The sequence below is a fragment of the Peromyscus leucopus genome, chromosome 6 (assembly GCF_004664715.2).
Source record: "Peromyscus leucopus breed LL Stock chromosome 6, UCI_PerLeu_2.1, whole genome shotgun sequence".
NCBI classification, from domain to species: Eukaryota; Metazoa; Chordata; class Mammalia; order Rodentia; family Cricetidae; genus Peromyscus; species Peromyscus leucopus.
In genome coordinates, this window is record NC_051068.1 from 70,630,800 (window position 1) to 70,654,960 (window position 24,161).

Consider the following 24,161-nt stretch of genomic DNA (forward strand, 5'->3'; position numbering starts at 1 on the left):
TGTAGGGGCCTAACAGCTGCATAAACCTGATGACCTCAATTCTTAGACTCCCAAGAGTTGTGTCCTCTGACCTCTACATGAGCGCCATGATGTCATGTACCTCCCATCACATACACAATACGTGGCTCCAACTTAACGGGTATTAAGAAGGCGGCTTTGACCTCCCAAGGCTGCTTCTCTTTATTTTCATGGCCCTAACTGACTCATCAGGACCAGGCAGCCCTTCCCGACTAGCCCAAGCAAGGGCAGCTGTGAGCAGCTCTCTCTCCCTGGCTACCTTAGCTTTCATCGGCCAGGAGCTTCCTGGCCTCTGCATGGCGTACGCTAGCAGAAAGGGTAGGGGCCCTGGGCCACACAAATCAAGGTATGACGTAGTAGTGACTTAAGAGTTTATTTTCATTCGGCCCCTTCCGATCGTTGTTCTCCCAATCTGGGTTATTAGGAGGTCCCTCGAGTTTTCTTGCTTCCACCTAGGCAGGGGGGGCTAGTGTCCAACTGTGGGTTCTCCCTCCACTGGGCGGGGGTCTTCGCCTGGATGGCCAGCGCGTGTACCGGTCCAGCCAGCTCCTCCGACAGCGCCGCGTGAACCAACCGGTGCCGCTGCAGGGGGCTCAGACCCTCGAACCGAGAGCTCACCACGGCCACACGGAAATGCGTCTCGCTGCCTGCTGGGACGGCGTGGCCGCCGCTCTCGTTGCGCAGCTCCAGGACCTCGGGGCTCAGGGCTTGCTCTAACTTGGCGCGGATGGCGGCCTCCACGGGCCCGCCGGCCGCCGATCCCGCGCTGGCCGGCGACACACACGCGCGCGTGGCCATGGGGACCACGCACCGGCCAACGGCGCCCTCAGCATCCGCTGCGGAGAGACGAAGGGCGCAGGGCTGAGAGCTGGGCCCACACACCCTCCCCACGCACCCCAGGACCGCCTCTGCACTGCAGTTGGCGGGCTAACGCGGCTCCTACGCCGGCCGCGGAGGGACAAGGGGCGATGGTTGGAACGGCCGGAGGAGCTCTGGGCACTGGGAGGGCATGGCTGGGAGCTGTGAAAAGGGAGGATGTGCAACTTGGTCCTTCTGGCTGAGTCAGAGCCCTAGCGTCCCCTCCAAACCCTAGGGAGGTACCTTTGCAGCCGCTGCGCAGCCACCGCTACCTTTGCTTTTCGAGGCGTCCGGAAACTCGCTAGGAAACGCAGTCCTGGTTGCGTCTGGGTAGGCGTTACGTAGTACCCGGAGGTTTCATGGGAACTGTAGTCCCGGCTCCTCCCAACCGGTGAAGTCCTGAGAAATCCGGAATTAGAGCAGTGCAGTGCAAAAACACAAGGGTTAAAGGATTCCCTGCAAATTTGGGATTGTTGCACCGGATTTGTTGTTTCTTGATCTTGTAACCCAAATAGCTTTATTCCTTTATAATTAATTAATTAAAAACAAGATATCATGTAGCCCAGGCTGGCCTCCAGCTCTCTAGAATGCCTGTTACTTCCTGATCCTCCTGCCTCTACCCACTGGGATTACTGTCCCATGTCAGTGATAGAGTGCCTCCAAAGTAAAAACAGGATTCCTGTGCTCAATAGGTCAGCCACAACTCAGAGGGGAATGTCTGCTGGGGCAGCCTATTTCCCAAGATGATCTGTCTTGCTTGAAGCCCATCATTCCAGGAAGAAGAAACTGAAGACCCTCACGTAGTCCCCTACAGCTGCATCAACTTCCTCATCCCCAAACCTCTCACTCACCCCTATATAGGGTCACAAGCAGCTTTTTCCTCTTGCAGACCCCTTCATGCCTGAGATAGGCTGTCCCTTGCTGTGTGGGCTAATAAACAGGCTCACCTGTTGAGGTCAGACCTGGTCTCTTTCTGCCTTCTGTCTCTCTCTCTCTTTTTTTTTTTGGTTTTTCAAGACAGGGTTTCTCTGTGTAGCTTTGCGCCTTTCCTGGAACTCACTTTGTAGACCAGGCTGGCCTTGAACTCACAGAGATCCACCTGGCTCTGCCTCCCAAGTGCTGGGATTAAAGGCGTGCGCCATCACCTCCCGGCTTGCCTTCTGTCTCTGTACTCTGTACTCCTAAATCTAATAGTCACACCTGAGGATCCCAATTACTCTATTATACATATAAGAAAATGGAAGTCCATTCTAGATACTAAATACATAATCATTGTGTGCCAGACCAGTGCTGGAGGCTGTAGAATAAAGTCAGGCCCAGCTCTTGGAGTTTACAGAACATCATAGGAACAGTGAGAGAGACATCGAGATACTGTGTGCCAAGTGTATGATGGGACTAAACACAGTTTACTGCAAGCATATTACCTAGATTTGGGAACTAAAAAAACGTGCTGTGAAGAGACACAGCAACTCTTTTTTTTTTTTTTTTTTTTTTTGGTTTTTCCGAGACAGGGTTTCTCTGTGTAGCTTTGTGCCTTTCCTGGAACTCACTTGGTAGCCCAGGCTGGCCTCGAACTCACAGAGATCCGCCTGGCTCTGCCTCCCGAGTGCTGGGATTAAAGGCGTGCACCACCACCGCCCGGCACAGCAACTCTTATAAAGGAAACCATTTAATTGGAGTGGCTTATAGTTCAAAAAGGTTTAGTCCATTATCATCATTGGGACATGGTGACGTGTAGGCAGACAAGATGCTGGAGTAGAAATAGAGTTCTAGATCTTCATCCACAGGCAACAGGAAGTGAACTTACACTGAGCACATCCTGAACATAGGAAACTTCAAAGCCTGCCCCCATAGTGACACACTTCCTCAGACAAGGCCACACCCACAACAACAAAGCCACACCTCCTAATAATGCCACTCCCTAAGAGATTATGGGGGCCTATTACATTCAAACTACCACATTCCACTCCCTGATCTCCTATAAGCTTGTAAAAATATCATAAAGCAAAATGCATTTAGTCTAACTTCAAAAGTTCCCATAGTATACAATAGTCTCAACAATGTTTAAAAGTCCAAAGTTCAAACTCTCTTCTGAGATTTATGCAATCTCTTAACTGTAATCCCCTGTAAAATCAAAATAAAAAAATAGATCACATAGTTCCAACACATATTTGTTCCAAATATACATTATTGTTCCAAAATATAGGGAAGGGTGTGTAGTGAGGAAATACTGGACTAAAGCAAGATCGAAAACCAGCTGGGCAAACTCCAAACTCTGCATCTTCATGTCTGATGTTGAAATACTTTTCAGATCTCCAACTCCTTTCAGCTTAGCTGACTACAGCACACTTCTTTCCCTTGGTTGGTTCTACTCCCTGTTAGGAGCTCTCCTCAGCAGGTATCCCACGGCTCTGGCATTTCCAACATCTTGGGGTCTCCAAGGTAATCAGGGTTCCCCTTCACAGCTTCACACAATGGCCTGTCTACTAGCTCTCCATTCAGGGACACCCCTGACACTGCCTGGCCTCAGTGACTTTATTCCATAACTCCTTTCTTCTATCCTTAACTCTAAACCACATGGCCAAAGCTGCCAAGTTCTTCTGCTTGCTGGGGCTGGAACATGGCAACCTTGTTCAATTACATCTTCATCAACTTTCTATTTTCTAAGGTTTCCTTCACTGCCTAAGCTTGGCTATCCTGAAACTGGAACTGTAGAACAGGCTGGCCTCAACTCAGAGGTCCACCTGCTTCTGCCTCTAGAGTTCTGGGATTAAAGGCGTGCACCACCAGCTCCAAGCTTTTCTTTAGTTCCTTTTCACAAGCTGGAAACTTGCATGGGTGGGACCTTACCCTGAGGTCACCACTCCCTTAATTCCATTTCTTAATCTGTTTATCTCCTTGAACACAGGACTTAGTTCCATTCCACTTCCTGATGCTCCTTTTCTCCTCAAATTGTACATTTTGTATTTTTCCTTTCTTAGCTTGCTCTTTTTCATTATAAATCTTTATAAGCATGAACACTAGTAACCACATGACAGAGTCTATCCTAGGCTGTTTTAAGCTTTCCTCTGCCAGTGGAATTAATCCAAATCTCTCACTTTAGCTTCAGGCAGACTCTTTGGACAAGGGCAAAAAGCAGCCATATTCTTCATCAAAATACCACAAGAACAATTTCTAGGCAACATGCTAAAATTCTTCTTCTCTGAAACCTCTTGAGTCATGCCCCCACAATTCAAATGACCCTCAACACTACTGTCTTCTATGCTCCTACTAGGATGCAGTGCTTAAAGCATTCCACTGCTTTTTGAATCCACAATCCCAAAGTCCAAGTGCAGGCAGATGTGGTGCTGGAGAAGGAACTGAGAGGTCTACATTTTGATCCAAAGGCAACAGGAAGTGAACTGAGACACTAGGTGTAGCTTGAGCACAGGAGACCTCAAAGCCCACCCACACAATGACACACTTCCTCCAACAAGGCCACACCTCCTAATTGTCCCACTCCCTGTGAGCTTATGGGGGGCTAATTACATTCAAACTACCACACCTTTCAAGAGATTTCTAGAGAACAGTCTAGAAGAAACAACAAGACTACTTTCTTACTTCACTTGGTCAGGCTGTGGTAGCTAAATAAAATGAAACATGAATGTTCCAAGGTATGGCTGAGGAGAAGGTTTTTATTGTAGATACGAGGGAGAGATACAGCCAGAGGCAATTGGAAGAATCTAGAGCAGGAAGAAAAATAGCAGACTGAACCAGGCCATGAGAAGAGAAGGGAGAGAGAGAGAGAGAGAGAGAGAGAGAGAGAGAGAGAGAGAGAGAGAACCAAGAGAGCTCACAGCTGAAATGGCAGGGTCAGATATATAAGGAGTAGATGCTGGGGGAAGGGAAGGGAAGCCCCTGGGCTGGGTGAGAAAAGCTGAGGGGAGCCACAGGTCCCGGGCGAGCCTAGCGGCCACTGTGCACTTTGATGTGCTAACGTTCACTGCGTTAGCTATTGGTTTCTTTGGGACCTGCCAGGAGCCTTGCCATTGGCAGTGAGACGGTCAGCTCCAGGCTGCAGCAACCTGTATCAGCCTGAGGAGTTTTTGTCCAGGACATCTACTCAGGAGGCCAAGTTCTTGACTTTGTTGCCAAAAAGAATTTCAGGACAGTCAGCATAACACAGACCTGGAGTTTGTTTTACTTATTTTGTTTTATTATTATTTGCCTTTTTGAGACAGTTTTATTCTCTACATAGCCCTGGCTGTCCTGGAACTCCTTATGTATATCAGGCTGGCCTCAGACTTACAGAGATCTGCCCACCTGTGCCTTCCAAGTGCTGGGATTAAAGGCATGCGCCACCACATTCTGCTAAAAGTGGCATTTATTAAGGAGAGACGTTAACACCGCTTTAAGCAGAGAGGTTAACTGAAGCGCTGAGAAAGAGGCTAGCTAGTACACCCAGGGGTGGGTCGTGAGCGTCTCACAGGAATTGTTGCATCTCTACGTTAGCCTTTATATAATTTGGTGGCTTCTGAAGCTAGATCTCTTAAGAGTTGCTAAGGACTTTAAACGTGATCATAGGTGGTTTCTGAAATCCAACAGACAGGATTACAGCTGATAAAGTAAAACTCAGACATGAGGTTGGCACAAGTGGATTAAGATATGCTTTTACTGCAAATACAGTTTATTGTCTTGTTTGTGAGATTTCCAGAAATCTATAGTTTTAAATCATAGAAATGAAAGTCAGGGATATTCTTGCTTAGGCTGTAAGCATGGCTCGGGGCTATTTTATTATCACTTGAAACATCTCTGTGTAAAAAGGTCACTGGGTTCCCGGCGCGCGGGCTTGGGCGGAGCGTGGGTTCCCCCACTACCACCACCACCACCACCACCCCACACCTCCCGGGGGTGTGGAACTGAGGCGAGCATGGCCCCGTGAGGAGTTAGGAGTTTCTCCAGAGGCCCAGCGGCAGCCCACAGAGGTAGACAGGCCCGGCGGTGGAGACAAGCAGACGAAGGTAGGCCTGTGGCGGCGGCCCGTGGAGGTAGACGGGCCCAGCGGCGGCAGCCGACAGGGATATTCAGACCCGGCGGCATCCGGCAGAGACATTCAGGCCCAGCGGCGGCCCACAGAGGTAGACCAGAGGTAGACGGCCCAGCGGCGGCCCGCTGAGGTAAACGGGCCCGGCGGCAGCGGCCGACAGGGACATTCAGACCCGGCGGCAGCCCACAGAGGTAGACAGGCCCGGCGGCGGAGACAAGCAGACGCAGGTAGGCCTGCGGCGGCGTCCCGCAGAGGTAGACAGGCCCAGCAGCAGCCCGCTGAGGTAGACGTGCCCAGCGGCGGCAGCCGACAGGGCTATTCAGGCCTGGCGGCAGCTGGCAGAGACATTCAGGCCCAGCGGCGGCCCACAGAGGTAGACAGGCCCGGCGGCGGAGACAAGCAGACGAAGGTAGGCCTGTGGCGGCGGCCCGTGGAGGTAGACGGGCCCAGCGGCGGCAGCCGACAGGGATATTCAGACCTGGCGGCAGCCGGCAGAGACATTCAGGCCCAGCGGCAGCCCACAGAAGTAGACAGGGCCCAGCGGCGGCCCGCTGAGGTAAACGGGCCTGGCGGCAGCGGCCGACAGGGACATTCAGTCCCGGCTGCAGCCGGCAGAGACATTCAGGCCCGGTGGCGGCCCCCAGAGGCAGACAGACCCAGCGGCAGCTGACAGGGACATACAGGCCCGGCGGCGGACCGCAGAGGTAGACAGGCCCAGGGACGGAGACAAGCAGACGCAGCTTGGAACAGGGACGCCCCTAACCCCAACATCTGGGGAAGAAGCTATCTCCGTGGGTCAGAACCAGAACGAATCTGAACACTCCTTCTGAGGACAACCCAGGGCCCAGCTGCTGATCCTGTGAAACCCAACAACTTGGAGGTGTTGGTGAGACTACCCTGCTCAGCTGAAACCCATCTGGGAGAGGATTCAGATGCCTACAGTTTAAAGTCTGAAGAAACAAGATCAGCTGAGGAGTTGACAAATGAACAAAACGTGACCTGGAACACAGAAGAAGGCGCTACCCAGACACCAAACCAGATCACCAGAATCATAAGTATATAATTCACCGATCGAAATCAGCTGCCCCTGAAGAAATAGCCCAATAGCACCAATTTAACCAAGAACCACTACTAAACCAAGACTAAAAATTAGAACAAGAGAGGCACTCTCAGACACAGACACCACCTGCACCGCACAGAGGAAGAGATGAGTAGACGCCAGTGCAAAAATACAGGCAACAACATAAAGACCTATATGGCAACATCAGAACCTAGTGATTCTACACCTGCAAGACCTAAACATACCATGACAGAAGAAACAGAAGAAATCAACCCTAAAAATGACTTTAAGAAGATGATAGAGGCCCTTAAAGAAGAAATAAAACATTCCCTCAATGAGGAAATAAAAACTTTCCTTAAAGAGGAAATGAAAAACTACCTTAAAGAGGAAATAAAAACTTTCCTTAAAGAGGAAATAAAAAACTCCCTTAAAGAGGAAATAAAAACTTCCCTTAAAGAGGAAATGAAAAACTCCATTAAAGAGGAAATAAAAAACTCCCTTAAAGAAATGGAAGAAAAAACGAACAAAAAATGGGAAGAAATCAAATCAAGCCAAGAAAAAGCAATTAAACAGATGAAAGAAACATTCCAAGATCTGAAAAATGAATTTGAGACAATAAAGAAAACACATGCTGAGGGAATGCTGGAAATAGAAATCCTGACTAAACGAACAGGAACTACAGAAACAAGCATAACCAACCGATTGCAAGAGATGGAACAGAGAATCTCTGACGCTGAAGACACGATAGAGAAAATAGATTCGTCAGTCAAAGAAAACAATAAAGACAAAAAAGTCGAACACAAAACGTCCAGGAAATTTGGGACACCATGAAAAGACCAAACCTAAGAATAATAGGGATAGAAGAAGGAGAAGAATACCAACTCAAAGGCACAGAAAATATATTCAACAAAATCATAGAAGAAAACTTTCCTAACCTAAAGAAAGAAATACCTATGAAGATACAAGAAGCTTACAGAACACCGAATAGGCTGGATCCAAAAAAAAAAGTCCCCTCGCCACATAATAATCAAAACACTAAACACACAGAATAAAGAAAAAATATTAAGAGCTGCAAAGGAAAAGGACCAAGTAACATATAAAGGCAAACCCATCAGAATAACACCAGACTACTCAATAGAGACTATGAAAGCTAGAAGATCATGGACAAACCTCATGCAGACACTAAGAGACCACGGATGCCAACCCAGACTATTATACCCAGCAAAACTCTCAATCACCATAGGCGGAGTAAACAAAATATTCCAGGATAAAACCAGATTTAATCAATACCTGTCCACAAACCCAGCCCTACAGAAAGCACTAGAAGGGAAAATTCAACCCAAAGAAGTTAAACACATCCATGAAAAATCAAGCAATAGATAATCCTACACCAACATACACCACAGAAGGACAACACAACACAACCAAAAAAATAACAGGAATTAACAATCACTGGTCATTAATATCCATCAATATCAATGGTCTCAACTCACCTATAAAAAGACACAGGCTAACAGAATGGATAAGAAAACAGGACCCATCCATATGCTGCATACAAGAAACACACCTTAACTCCAAAGACAGACACTACCTCCGAGTAAAGGGCTGGGAAAAGGTTTTCCAAGCAAATGGACCTAAGAAACAAGCTGGTGTAGCTATCCTAATATCTAATAAAATAGACTTCAAACTAAAATCAATCAAAAGAGACCAGGATGGACATTACATATTCATCACGGGAAAAATCCACCAAGATGAAGTCTCGATTCTAAACATTTATGCTCCAAATACAAAAGCACCCACATTCATAAAAGAAACACTACTAAAGTTTAAAACGCACATCAAACCCCACACATTAGTAGTGGGAGATTTTAACACACCACTCTCACCAAAAGATAGATCTACCAGACTGAAACTTAACAAAGAAATAAAGGACCTAACAGATGTTATGACTCAAATGGACCTAATAGATATCTACAGAATATTCCATCCTAACACAAAAGAATATACCTTCTTCTCAGCACCCCATGGAACCTTCTCAAAAATTGACCACATGCTTGGACACAAAACAAATCTCAACAGATACAAAAAAATTGGAATAACCTCCTGTATCTTATCAGACCACCATGCCTTAAAGTTAGAACTCAATAACAACAAAAATTATAGAAAACCCACAAACTCATGGAAACTGAATAATGCCCACCTGAAACATCAATGGGTCAAGGAAGAAATAAAAACAGAAATTAAAGAGTTCCTAGAATTCAATGAAAATGAAAGTACAACATACCCAAACTTATGGGACACTATGAAAGCAGTGCTAAGAGGAAAATTCATAGCTCTAAATGCACACATAAAGAAGATGGAGCAATCCCATACCAATGAATTAACAGCACAACTGAAAGCTCTAGAACAAAAAGAAACAAACTCACCCAGGAGAAATAGACGCCAGGAAATAATCAAATTGAGGGCTGAAATCAACGAAATAGAAAACAAGAGAACAATACAAAAAATCAATGAAACAAAGAGTTGGTTCTTTGAAAAAATCAACAAGATAGACAAACCACTAGCCAAATTAACCAAAAGGCAAAGAGAGAGCACCCAAATTCACAAAATCAGAAATGAAAAGGGAGACATAACAACAGACAATGAGGAAATCCAGAGAATCATCAGATCATACTTCAAAAACCTGTACTCCACAAAAATGGAAAACCAGGAAGAAATGGACAATTTTCTGGATAAATACCACATACCAAAATTAAATCAAGACCAGATAAACCATTTAAATAGACCAATAACCCCTAAAGAAATAGAAACAGTCATCAAAAGTCTCCCAACCAAAAAAAGCCCAGGACCAGATGGTTTCAGTGCAGAATTCTACCAGACTTTCAAAGAAGAACTAATACCAATCCTCTTCAAAGTGTTCCACACAATAGAAACAGAAGGAACACTACCAAACTCTTTTTATGAGGCTACAATTACCCTGATACCCAAACCACACAAAGATGCAACAAAGAAAGAGAACTACAGACCAATCTCCCTCATGAACATTGATGCAAAAATACTCAACAAAATATTGGCAAACCGAATCCAAGAATACATCAAAACAATCATCCATCACGACCAAGTAGGATTCATCCCAGGGATGCAAGGATGGTTCAACATACGGAAATCAGTCAATGTAATACACCATATAAACAAACTGAAAGAAAAAAACCACATGATCATCTCCTTAGATGCTGAAAAAGCCTTTGACAAAATCCAACACCCCTTCATGATAAAGGTCTTAGAAAGATTAGGAATACAAGGAACATTTCTAAACATAATAAAAGCAATTTATAGCAAGCCAACAGCAAACATCAAATTAAATGGAGAGAAACTCAAAGCGATACCACTAAATTCAGGAACAAGACAAGGCTGTCCACTCTCCCCATATCTATTCAATATAGTACTAGAAGTTCTAGCTAGAGCAATAAGACAACAAAAGGAGATCAAAGGGATACAAATTGGCAAGGAAGAAGTCAAACTTTCACTATTTGCAGATGATATGATAGTATACATAAGTGACCCCAAAAACTCTACCAGGGAACTTCTACAGCTGATAAACTCCTTCAGTAAAGTGGCAGGATACAAGATCAACTCAAAAAAATCAGTAGCCCTCCTATACACAAATGATAAAAGGGCTGAGAAAGAAGTCAGAGAAACATCACCCTTTACAATAGCCACAAATAATATAAAATACCTTGGGATAACACTAACTAAACAAGTGAAAGACCTTTTTGATAAGAACTTTAAATCTCTAAAGAAAGAAATTGAAGAAGATATCAGAAAATGGAAGGATCTCCCATGCTCATGGATAGGTAGGATTAACATAGTAAAAATGGCAATCTTACCAAAAGCAATCTACAGATTCAATGCAATCCCCATCAAAATCCCAACACAATTCTTCACAGACTTGGAAAGAAAAATACTCAACTTTATATGGAAAAACAAAAGACCCAGGATAGCTAAAAGAATCCTATACGATAAAGCAACCCTTGGAGGCATCACCATCCCGGACCTCAAACTCTACTATAGAGCTATAGTAATAAAAACAGCTTGGTACTGGTATAAAAACCGACATACGGACCAATGGAATCGAATTGAAGACCCTGACATTAATCCATGCACATATGAACACCTGGTTTTTGACAAAGGAGCCAAAACTATACAATGGAACAAAGAAAGTATCTTCAACAAATGGTGCTGGCATAACTGGATGTCAATATGTAAAAGATTACAAATAGATCCATATCTGTCACCATGCACAAAACTCAAGTCCAAGTGGATCAAAGACCTAAACATAAATCCAGTTACACTAAACTTAATAGAAAAGAAAATAGGAAGCACTCTTGAACGCATTGGCACCGGAGACCATTTCCTAAATAAAACACCGACAGCACAGACCCTGAGCACAACCATTAATAAATGGGACCTCTCGAAACTGAGAAGCTTTTGCAGGGCAAAAGACACAGTCAATAAGACAAAAAGACAGCCAACAGATTGGGAAAAGATCTTCACCAACCCCACATCTGACAGAGGATTGATCTCCACAATATATAAAGAACTCAAGAAACTAGACATCAAAGCACTGAACAGTCCAATTAAAAAATGGGCTAAAGAGCTAAACAGAGAATTCACAAAACAAGAACTACAAATGGCTGAAAGACATTTAAAGAAATGCTCAACATCCTTAATCATCAGAGAAATGCAAATCAAAACGACTCTGAGATACCACCTTACACCTGTTAGAATGGCTACGATCAAAAACACCAATGACAACCAATGTTGGAGAGGATGTGGAGCAAAGGGAACACTCCTCCACTGTTGGTGGGAATGTAAACTTGTACAACCACTGTGGAAATCAGTATGGCGGTTTCTCAGAAAATTAGGAATCGAACTACCTCAAGACCCAGCCATCCCACTCTTGGGCATCTACCCAAGGAATGCTGATTTATACCATAAAGATACATGCTCAGCTATGTTCATAGCAGCACTATTTGTAATAGCCAGAACCTGGAAACAACCTAGATGCCCATCAACGGAAGAATGGATGAAAAAAATGTGGTACATATACACAATGGAGTACTACTCAGCAGAGAAAAACAATGAAAGCATGAAATTTGCAGGCAAATGGATGGAACTAGAAAAAATCATCCTGAGTGAGGTAACCCAAACCCAGAAAGACAGTAATGGTATGTACTCACTCATTGGTGGATTCTAGATATAAAATAAAGAACAATCAGACCACAACCCATAGAACCATAGAGGCTATATATATAGCATGGAGGTCCCTAGGACGACTGTGGCATATAATAAATTTCAGTTTTACTCAATTATTGAAAAAAAAATAGCCAAATGAATGGAAACACATGAACTATGAACCAAAGGCTGAGGGGCTCCCAGCTGGATCAGGCCCTCTGAATAGGTGAGACAGTTGATTGGCTTGATCAGTTTGGGAGGCAACTAGGCAGTGGACCAAGTCCTGTGCTCATTGCATGAGTTGGCTGTCTGAAACCTGGAACTTATGCAGGGACACTTGGCTTAGTCTGGGAGGAAGGGACTGGACCTCCCTGGACTGAGTCTACCAAGTTGATCACAGTCCTCGGGGGAGGACTTGTCCTGGAGGAGGTGGGAATGGAGGGTGGGCTGGGGGTAAGGGGAGGGCGTGGGAGGGGGGAGAATAGGGGAACCCATGTCTGATATGTAGAACTGAATGATATTGTAAAATAAAAAATATATATCACAAAAAAAAAAAAAAAAAAAAAAAGGTCACTGTCCCCATGTAAGCAACCTTCTCAGCAAATGTTAACCGTATTGGAGCTCTTCACTGAAGATGGTGAGAAGCTTCAACTAGATTTTGGGGTGAGGCTTGCCTTTTCCTTTTACCTTTTCTGCTTTTCTTTCCTTCCGCAACCTCGAGTGCCAAAGCCAGGAAGAGGAGAGTCTTGGAGTGTCCTTACTTCTGGAAGCGTGAGGATGTAGGTATGGTTGGAGCTCTGGGGTCAGGGAAGGCGATAACGGTAGCATCGAGGGCACAGGAAAAAGTCCATTTTCTCCACTGACTAAAGAATTAAAAGGCAGGAAAAGTTCAAAGGTCAAGCAAAGCCAAAGTTTACTTAAAGAAGACAGTTTTATTAGTGGATTTATTTTTAAAAACAAAGCCAAACAAATACCGAGGCAGGCAAGCTGCAATCTCAGCAGTGCCTCAGGGAGGAGGGTGGAGACAGGCAGGAAAGACTAACTGCCCTGCCGCCTGAGGTAAGCCAGAGGACAGACACATGGTGGAGACCGGAGCTTCTGAGAAAAAGTAGGGAGCCACCAGAAAAAGAACACACAGGTTCTGGACAGCATCTGAAAGAAGGGATAAAGAAGAGGTTGGGCGGACCCAACTGTCAAGTTCAAAGGAAACTCTGTTTCCCTAAATCCCCAAATGGCTATGTGGTGCCTATTAGCATACCAAAGCCCATGCTGGCCTCCAGGCTCCCTTCAGGCTAGCATCCCAGCTCTTCTCACCTCCTCCCTACCCTAGACTCCCCCCAGTACCCCAGCTCAGGCCCCCCCCTTTCCCAGCTACTCATTCTCCTTATAACCCTGCTATTTATTGATATCTTTCTCTGCCCTGCTTCCCCTCCCCCTCTGCCCTGCTCCTGCTTCTCCTGGAAGCCTGCTCCAGCCTTCTGGACATCTGGACATGTCTTCTCTCTGCTCTGGACTCTTCCAGCTGCCCTGGCTGTTCTCTCTCTCATATCTATAACAATAAAACAGCAGTCATGTTGTCAGGTTATACAACAACAGAACTTCATGGCTGCTTGTGTGTGTGTATGTGTGTGTGTGTGTGTGTGTGTGTGTGTGTGTGTGTGTGTGTGTTGGTGATTATAGGAAGGAAAAGAATATCATCTCATTAAAGAGATAGTTATTCTGCCTATGTCTTTAAGAAGGCTTAAGGTAAACCTGGCTTGCTTTTTTCTTCCTTCCTTCCTTCCTTCCTTCCTTCCTTCCTTCCTTCCTTCCTTTCTTTCTCTTTTTTTAAATTTTTTTTATTTTTTTATTTTTTTGAGACAGGGCTTCTCTGTGTAGTCCTGGCTGTCCTGGAACTCTCTCTGTAGACCAGGCTGGCCTCAAGCTCAGAGATCCACCTGCCTCTGCCTCCTGAGTGCTTGGATTAAAGGTGTGCACCAGCCCTGGCCAGCTGAGCCTGGCTTTCTAAGGACAGCCTTGCCTCACCCAGGGTGATCCGTTGTCCAGGTGGTTGAATCGCCTTAACTGGATTATCAATTCAGGTATGAGCAGCTTGGAACGTTAGGACTCCACCCAGGGCAGAGATTTCATCTTCTTGACCAGAAGCCAGTTTTCAAGTTTCCAAGATATTATATCATTTAAAAGTTTCTTTCGGGGCTGGAGAGATGGCTCAGCAGTTAAGAGCATTGGCTGTTCTTCCAGAGGACCTGGGTTCAATTCCCAGCACCCACAGGGCAGCTCACAACTGTCTGTAACTTCAGATCTGGCATCCTTACACAGACATACATGCAGACAAAACACCAGTGCACATAAAATAAAGAAAAAATTTTAAAAAGTTTCTTTCATGACACACACACACACACACACACACACTCTTCCCAATTTTTCATTTTGAATAATTTCAGTCTTAGTCCTGGAAAAGCAGCTCAGTGGTTAATAACACTTTCTGCTCTTCTCAGGGACCTGAGTCCTGGATCCCAACCCACATCAGGCGGCTCATGACCACTGCTTCTGGCCTTTTCAGGCACCTTCATGGACATGCACACACCCACACAGACACAGTACTAATAAAAAAAAAAAAATAAAACAAATGAGAGCGAGGCAGGCGGGCAGGCGGAGGCCACTCCTCAGTGACAGGGTCCTAAGGGGGAGGGTCAGGAGATAAGAAGATAAAGAACACAGAAAGCGGGGGTAGGAGGTCTTGCATAAGCCATGTCTCATGCCAAGCCAGGTCCTTAAGAAGTATCGTATCTTTTTTTTTTTTTTTTTTGGTTTTTCGAGACAGGGTTTCTCTGTGTAAGCTTTGCGCCTTTCCTGGAACTCACTTGGTAGCCCAGGCTGGCCTCGAACTCACAGAGATCCGCCTGGCTCTGCCTCCCGAGTGCTGGGATTAAAGGCGTGCGCCACCACCGCCCGGCGAAGTATCGTATCTTATATACTATTTGCAGAAGAAAACGGCCAAGGTCAGCAGAGAGCTAAGTTAGACAATGTTGGCAAAAGAACGCAGGACACCTCAGACACATCTGCCCTAGGATTGATAACCACAGCCCTGGGTGGGGCGGCGGGGGCGGGGCCGGGGGGTCCTTTTCCCAGGAACTGAAACTGTAATTCCTGTGAGGTCCTGGCTCCACTCTAGATCAGACCTTGCCAAGTCGGCCTCTAGGTAAGGACGCAGAACTCCTGTTCCCTTTGTCCTCTCATCCGGGTCTCTGAGAAAGCCTTGGATCAGTCTGGCTTCCAACAATGACAAACCCAAGAGGCAATCAATGCCTTCTCCTTTCTACCAGGTTTGCTGCTGCTGTTGTTGTTTGTCTGTTTGTTTTGTGGATTTCTGTACAGTCTGAGGTGGGTGTGCTGGGGCCTGGTACTAAATGTAACCCCAGGTTGGTTGGCCTCAAACTCACAGTCTCCCTTCCTCACCTTCCTCAGCCTGGGTTGACAGGCTGATCCACCGTGCTCAGAGCCACTGTGCCTGGCTTAGACTCACCACTTCTTACATTTGGATACTCACACATGCATTTACATGTCTAAGTACTTTATGTACTGTTGGAGCCCATGTAGTTTTCCTCGTGGCTTTACCCAGCAGGTCTGCATAGAGAGGATGATTGGACCACGGGCCTGAGGACCAGGTGTCTGGGACGGTCTGCACTTGGCTGTGCTGGGGGAAGGTCATTAGCCCACCCCTTGGCATTCCTTTAAAAACCCATTGGCAGAGACAGTCAGGGTCTGATGGATTAGGATCCAGGCCCTCTCGAGGCTATCCTGTATTTTCTGTCTGTTTCTCTCCCCTCTTTCCTTCTAACTAATATTTCTTCTTGCTCCTACTCAAGAGAGTACTCTGGGGAGATGGGGTGGGGTGGGGGGTGGCTCCCCACAGTATACACTTAAGACATGTTTTCATATTTCTGTTTTGCTAAGCAACTTGAAAATAAATTTTACATAGCTAAAGTGGTCCAGCCTGGATGTCCTGAGGGCTCGATACAACCATAATACTGATTGTCAGATCCAAGATATTTAACATGCAATGACATTTCCCCTAGCCTCTGAGACACTTACAACTTTCAGAAAAATGACAGTATTTGAAGGGCCCAGGAATATAGGAATATAAGATTATAAACCGAAAGAGATGAGAGCTGACAGCCAATAGCTCTGTAGCTATTAACAAACTATTAAACTTTTAACAAAGGCTTTTTTGTGCCTTACGCCAGCTCCTCTGTCAGCAGCCAGGGGTTAACTTGTAATGATAACCCCCCTGCTTCTTACAGCCGACAACTGCCGTGGACCAAAGTTAACTTTTAACAGTTGTTTCTACGCGACTCCTAGCTTACGTCCCGTCCTCTAACCTTTAACGTGAATTTCCGCCTTGCATTGTTTGCATCCTTCCCAGCTACGGGGAGAGCAGCCATGTCAGGAAAGCTGCAGGCTTCTGAGAATATCATTAAGCAAAAACCCTGTGAGCAGAAATTGTAAATCCTAAAATGTAATAGGTCTCTAAGTTTGAACTTTGAAATTGTAAAAATTCTTTTGTCCATACCTAACGCTTACGTCTTACTATAAAAAATAAAATAAATAAAAATATTTTTATCCTTAACTGCTATATATATATATATATATATATATATATATATATACATACACACACACACACACACACACTCACATGTCCTCTAAGAACCAGGATGCCATCCTACAAGACCGTTCTCACACCTCACATAATGAAGGCTCATAGAACCCACCTACCTAATACCCAGCTGATAACCCAGTCTACACAGTCCTCTCTAGTGGTTGCCATGCTTTGACTGCGTCTCCAAATTCATGTTCTATCTTAATCCTCGTGGTAGTAGTATTATGACGAGGTGGGGCCTTAGGAGTGTTGAGGTCTTGAGGGTGATGCTCTCAGAATGGATTTGTGCCTTAGAAATGAGCTTGAGGAAGCAAGGCTACTCCGCCAGCCCTTCTCAAAGTCATCTGGATGGTGTCATCTGGAGAACTGGCCTTCGCCAGACACTAAGTCCATCAGCAATTTGATCTTGGCCTTCTGTCTCCAGAACTTAAAAAATATTCTGTTCTTTATCAATCACTCAGCCAGTGCTATTTTGGTACAGCAGTACAATAGACAAAGGCAGCGTCCCAGCCGATGCTGAATCTTTGGAAACGCAGTCAAGGATCATGCATTGCACTTACTCGGCTTCAGATTTCCATTTTGCAAAGATCACCGTTTACAGTGTGGAAATGATGATAAAAGAGGCAAGAAATGAAACAGGGAGATGAGCTGGGACGTTAGTGCAGCTGCCCGGGTGAGAGAAATGGCCTTCTCAGGGAGAGAGAGGCATGGGCCACTGCCGCCTCTTCCAGCAGCCTGCCTGCCTTCTTCTGCAGGGGGGGTGGGGGGGGCTGCCTCAGATTCACCTGGGATGCTCATGTCACCTCAGAAGAGAATTTCAGGCTGAACTAGGATGAAGGTGAGCTGGAGCTGAAAAGGAAGAGCTTTGGCACAGAGTGGGAAGCAACACTCAGGTGTGTTCCTGAGCTCTAGAGAGTTCCTCCACTCAAGTGTCTTTCCGTGTGAAGGACTTTGATGTCTTCTGAGGTTAGGTCTCACAGTTGCTGAGGAACTGGAAGGAGATCACAGAGTGGTCCCTAAGGAGCAATGACTAGATCACAGCTGATAAAGTAGGACACAGGCAAGTTAAGGTGTCTTTACTGTAAACAAAAAAGATTTTACAATTAAAACCTTAATTGTAAGAGTCCCAGAAACTTTTGGATTTTCACATTTTTTTTTACATCTGGGAAAGGAATAAGATCACATTCAAAGGCCATATATACAAATAGAATGCTTCATTGCTATTTCAACATTCTTATTTGAAACATCTCTACATAAAAGGAATGTTGCCTCCAGGTAGGCAACCTCCAGGTTTTGACAGCAGGTTCTAACAACTGAGATGGAGTGTCTCCATCTCAGCTCCTGAAAGACTTGAACTAGACTCGGAGTCAGTGACTCCTTCTCCTTCTTACGTCCCCTGGACTTTCCCTTTTTTAATCTATCTGCCCTGTGTCAGCCTGAGCCAAGATGGTAGTAGAAATGGAGAGACACTGTGACCACAAGACATTCCAAGAGGAAAACACACAGGTTGTGGCGATAGATTATGAGATGGGAAGTGTTACAGTGATTTTCCTTTGTGCATCTGAAGTTATAAAATAATACAAACGATCCCTGTATATCCCTTGTCCATCTCTCTCTCCTTGTGGTTCTACTTCTCTGCGGGTTCCTAGCGTTTTACAAAAACATTTAAAAATCCAGACACTTTGGTACATAACAACCAGAATGAAAATGGTTAGTCACAGCCCACGGCCCTCAGCCCCGAATCGACAGCTGCTCTCCAGCTGTCTCTTCCCTCAATATTCTGGACTAGTCCCTCAATTTAGACTTTCGGAGTTGACTATTTTCCTTTGGAGATGGAGCTTTGGAATGCTGCTCAGGTTAGCATCAAGCTCCTGAACTCCAGACCATCCTCCTGTTTCAACCTTCTGTGTGGCTGGGACTGTCAGTGGGAGCTGGAGACCCAGCCTTATATTGCCGCCTGGTCTGTGGAGTTCTTTTACTCATGTTAAGTTAGGACCCTTGATTTATGCTGTAAAACAGAATTTCAGGACTAGCCAGTGTGAAATAAAAGTTGGAGTTTATTCAGGAAACTTTTTTTGCTTGGTGTTTTTTTTTTTTAAAGGTATATGTGTATGTGTGTATATAAAAAGCTGGGTATGGTGGTACACCTTTAATGCCAGTACTGGGTAGGCAGAGGCAGGCAGATCTCTGCTAGTTCAGGGCCAGCTAGCTTGGTCTATGTTACAAGTTCCAGGCCAGCCAGGACTATACAAGTGAGAGACCTTTTCTGTTTGTTTGTTTTTAGACACAGTTTCTCTGTGTAGCCCTGGCTGTCCTGGAACTTCCTATGTAAACCAGGCCAGCCTTGAACAGAGATCAGCCTGCCTCTGCCTTCCGAGTGCTGGATTAAAGATGTGTGCTGTCACACCCTGGCGGTGAGAGACCTTGCCTTAAAAACAAACAAACAACAACCCAGACAAACTAAAACTGCATCCATACTGACCAGTTACAGACTTTTTTCTTCTCCAAGCAACATAGTATAACAGCATGACACTCACACAGTATTAGGCATTATAAGTAATTTAGAGATGACTTCAAGTAAACACATTATGTCCAAATATAAGATCTGGGTGTGGTGACACAGGCCTGGAATCCCAGCTACTCAAGAGGCTGAGGCAGGAAGATCACAGATTCAAGGCTTACCTGGGTTACATAGTGAGTTCAAGCCCAGCCTGGGCAACTAAGTGAGCCCCTGTTTCAAAAATAACAAAAAGGGTTATATATAATATGGATCAGTGTTAAAGTGTTTGTTTAGCTGCTCTGTGACAGACTTTTCCTGGTGTCCTAGTCAGGGTCACTACTGCTGTGATGAAACACCATGACAAGTAACTTGGGGAGGAAAGGCTTTCTTTGGTTTACATTTCCACATCACTATTCATCACAGAAAGAAGTCAGGACAGGAACTCACACAGGGCAGGAACCTGGAGGCAGGAGCTTGTGCAGAGGCCATGGAGGAGTGCTGCTTACTGGCTTGCTTATTCCTCGGGGCTTGCTCAGCCTGCTTTCTTACTTATACAACCCAGAACCATCAGCCCAAGGATGGCACCACCCATAATGGGCTGGGACCTCCCTCATCCATCACTAATTAGGAGAATGCTCTACCGGCTTTCCTACAGCCCAGTCTTACAGAGGCATTTTCCAAACTGGGGCTCCCTCCTCTCTGAAGACTCTAGCTTGTGTCAAGTTGACATGTAATGTTGGACCTGAGAAAAACAAATTCCATGACTATCTGATTAAGCAAGCTGCATTTAGAGGTGCACAAGGGACCAGCCACATGGCTGCCTCCCCCTAAGTCGGGATTTCTGAGCTCATCCTCTCACTGACTTTTGAGGTCCCCTTTATTAGGGAGGATTAGGTTGATAAAAAACAGCTGTTGAGATAATTTGGCTGTTAACACCTGGACAAAGAGAGTGTGTGTGTTGGGGGGAGGTACTCAGGGCTCCCGGCTGCCTGTGGCATAGATAAGTGTAATAGAAAACAACTGTCGGGATAACTGGCTGTTAGAAAGGAGGCAATAAAAATAAAGCTGCTGGTGGTGGTGGTGCGTGCCTTTAATCTCAGCACTCAGGAGGCAGAAGCAGATAGATCTCAGAGCAAGTTCTATAATAGCCAAGGTTACACAGAGAAACCCTTGTCAGAAAAAAAAAAGTGCAAGAATCCATCATGTAGAAAGGGAGCCATCAAGGTATCAGGGAAGACACATTTTCGTAAGGCAAAAGGGCAATCATATATCACAAGTTCAGGAGTTTCAGAAGGCAAAGTTTCAGAATACATCATGGAGGTCACAACTTCAGAGTAGGTTGAAAAACATTGTTTGCAGGATACATTATTAGGCTTAAGAGACAGAAACTTATCCTTGTAAGGTAAGGAGACTTAATAACAACACAGCTCCTGTTTGGGTTTCATAATAACTAGTCTGTAGTTGGAAGGTTTCTCTGGTCCTGCCCCACCCTGTGGTCAGGATGAATCTCTCCAACCCGCATCCAGTAGCTGCTTGATCCCAAGTAAACACACAGAGGCTTGTATTATTTGCAAACTGTATGGACTATGAGTCAGGCTTCTCGCTAGCCAGCTCTTACATCTTAAATTAACCCATTTCTATCAATCTATGTTTTGCCAAGTATTCTGTGGCTTTACCAGTCTGCTGGCATCTTGCTTCTCCGTTGGCGGCGCCTGGCGTCTGTTCTGCCTCTGCCTTTCTTCTTCCTGTCTCTCTCTCATGTATTTCCTGTCTGGCTATAACCTGACTCGCCATAGGCCAGAGCAGCTTCTTTATTAACCAATCATGGCAACACATATTCACAGTGTACAGAAAGACATCCTATAGCACTAGTCAGAACATCTGGGGAGACCAACACACACATCTACTCACCCCAGACAGAGAGCCCAAGACAGATCAATGTGGCCAGATCACCAATGGCCAACTTGGTGAACCAATTAGTTTTATTGGGGAGTTACTTACATGAGTTACTTACATGAACAGAAATGACTCAAAGACAGCTTCATCACCAAAGCCCACCCCAGCATGAGTGACAGCTCACAATCTGGGAACCTGGAGCATGCTGCATAGCATATAGGTGGCTCAACAGGTTGGAGAGTGTAGGTGGAAGTTTCTCTTCCACCTGCCTGTTCCCAAATACCCAGCAGCCGCTTCCCAAATAATTGACTCAGAGGCTTAATATTGTTTATAAATGCTCAACTGGTAGCTTAGGCTTATTACTTACTAGGTTTTACATTTAAATTAACCCATAATTCTAATCTATGTTTAACCACGTGGCTTGGTACCTCTTCTCAGTTAGACATTCTCATCTTGCTTCCTCTGCATCTGGCTGGCGACTCCTGACTCCACCCTTCCTCCCAATCTGCTTGCCCCGCCTATACACCCTGCTTGGTTACAGGCCAGTCAGCATTTTATTAAACCAGTTCCAGTGACAAATCTTTACAGTGTGCAAAAGCATTATCCACAGCATGAGAGTATCTTTTCGAAGTGCCTCCGTCGGTCTAAACCTTTCCCAGGCAGTTCAGCCGGTCTCTGCTTCTTGCAGGCAGCTGGTCTGTATCTGAGAGTTTTTGTAGCTTGGCTTCCCTGAGAGTGACTCTCCGCAGTCTTTACTGCTTACTCTTGGGGGGGGAGGGACCTAGCAAATCTGGTCAGTGTCAGGGACTTCCTGAAGCTATTTTGAGTTACTTCCTGTCTGAAGTTTCCCTTCAGGATGGAATGTATAAATCATAGAAGAAACTGCTACATGATACTATGCATAGAACCCTAGGTTTAACCCCTATCACTGAAAAAAACAAACAAAAGAAGTGACAAGATACTATATCATTTCCTATGCCACTTGAGTGCTGTAGTATTGATACCCATACTGGAGCCGATCCCTTGAGGGATGACTGAGTGGGGAGGGTTTGCATTATCTGAGGTTCCAGGTATCAACTGAGCATCTTGGGATGCTTCTCTTTTAGGATAGGGAGGACCACTACATTTTGAGTGCAAGTAATTTTTTTGTTTCTCATTAAAGTTTTGTCCACTAATGTTAGCATTTGGGAAGTATACTGGAGGTGTCTTTTAGTCTGGTGTTACTGAAGACGAAACACAGTTCCTGGGGTACGTGAGTGTGCCTGGGGGTGTACATGAAGTCACCCGAAGAGAAAGCATATGGTCGAAAAAGAATTGTGATGCCAACTTTATGTTTAAAAGTTTAAAATTACTGTGCTTAAGAGAACTATAAAGCAAAATCGGACTTCTAAATGTTAAGGGCTGTTAAGGGTTGTTTTTGTAATTGTCTGATCTTACATAATTTTAACAAAACTGTTGTTTATGCAAGATATTAGATCATAAGGTTAACTGTTGTTTCTGCTTCTGTAAACAAAAGCTTTGTTTTGTTCCAGATAACCAAGGCTTTGCAAAATGTAACCTTCTTCTTGATGTAAGCAGAGTGTAACTTTATGTTCTTTGCTTATGTATATAGTTGGAATTTTCTTTAGGCTGTCAATCAGCTCCCAAATAAAGACATGGAGATGTATTATTAATTATGAATGTCTGGCCTTACCTTAGGCTTGTCCCACTAGCTCTTTTAACTTAATTTAACCTGTTTCTATTCAACTACATTTTGCCTCTGTATGTCCTGCTTTCCTGATTCCTCCATGTGTGGCTGGCTGACTCCTGGCATCTCCTTTTCTTTCTTCCCCACCTAAATTCCTCCTACTAGTTCTTCTCCATGCCTGGAAGTCCCACCTGTACCTCCTCCCTGGCTATTGGCCATTCAGCTTTTTATTAGACCAATCAGGTGCCTTAGGCAGGAAAGATGAAACAGCAACACATCTTTACATAGTTAAATATTTCCACAACATAAATAAATGCAACACATCCTTGAGTAGTTAAACAAATATTCTGCAACATAAATAAATGCAACATATCTTTGAGTAGCTAAATAAATATTCTGAAGCATATATAAAAACCTCTGACTAAAATGGCCCAGAATCTTGAGTCTTGGGTATAGACCTGGCACAAGAATCTGATTAAAAGCCTTTTCTTTGTTAAAATTTGTTAACGGTCAGATTGGCGAATCTCTGAGTGACCCCAGACCCATAACAAAATCACAAAGAACCAAAAGAAAAAAGAATAGAAATGTTTACTTGAATGACAACCCTGGCTGGTGTGTGAGGAATGTATTTGAGGCGGCATGGTACAAGAGGAGCCTCTGTCACTATTGTGGGTGGAAGGAAATTGAGCGAAGGCAGGACACTCTCTAGGTGGTCGTGATTCAAAGGCTCGATCATTCAGGTCAAGGCCTGGAGACTTGCTGATCCCCAGTGGTAGGGAATCCTGGGGAAGCTGAACAGATGACATTTAACTGTCTAAATGGGCATAGACAACTAACCCATGGAAAGAGGCCTCCAGGCAGAGGACATGGCATTTACTGTATTCTAAATGTGTGAGGTCAAGTTCACGGTGAGCATCCTTAGGTGTTCAGTAGGATGTATCAGATGGAATAACTTGGACTTGGTGGCACATGTCTATCTATGACTCTGATGAATAGAAAAGGCTGAGGTAAGACCGGGCAATGCAGTAAGACCTGTATTAACAACCAGAAAAGGCATTGGGTGGATAAGTATGACTGGAAGGAGCCAACATTATTACTGCATTTGCAGAGAAAGTTTTGTGGGGCGTCTACAGTGCTTTTCTTGGTCGAAGGCTTATGAGACTGGATCATTTTAGCACTTTAAAAGTTAACTTAACTTTTAGGATGACTATAAATGTA

General features: G+C 44.9%; 1 protein-coding gene across 2 annotated transcripts; it reads right to left on the reverse strand.

Moving 5' to 3' along the window:
- Nucleotides 1–372: 372 nt before the first annotated feature.
- Bola1 (bolA family member 1) lies at nt 373–1,253 on the reverse strand. Of its 2 annotated transcripts, none has more exons than XM_028856246.2 (2): nt 1,149–1,253; nt 373–854 (listed from the first exon to the last, which is right to left on the reverse strand). In XM_028856246.2, the coding sequence occupies exon 2, from the start codon at nt 814–816 to the stop codon at nt 439–441; it is 378 nt and encodes a 125-aa protein (XP_028712079.1). In that variant the 5' UTR covers nt 817–854; nt 1,149–1,253; the 3' UTR covers nt 373–438. The 2 variants fall into 2 exon arrangements, with proteins under 2 accessions (XP_028712079.1, XP_037062800.1); XM_037206905.1 differs by having other exon boundaries at nt 1,120–1,230.
- Between the last annotated feature and the right edge of the window lie 22,908 nt (nt 1,254–24,161).

What these genes read in the sequence shown, in the direction of transcription:
- Bola1 (XM_028856246.2), bottom strand. Translation starts at nt 816, where the DNA reads ATGGCCACGCGCGCGTGTGTGTCGCCGGCCAGCGCGGGATCGGCGGCC.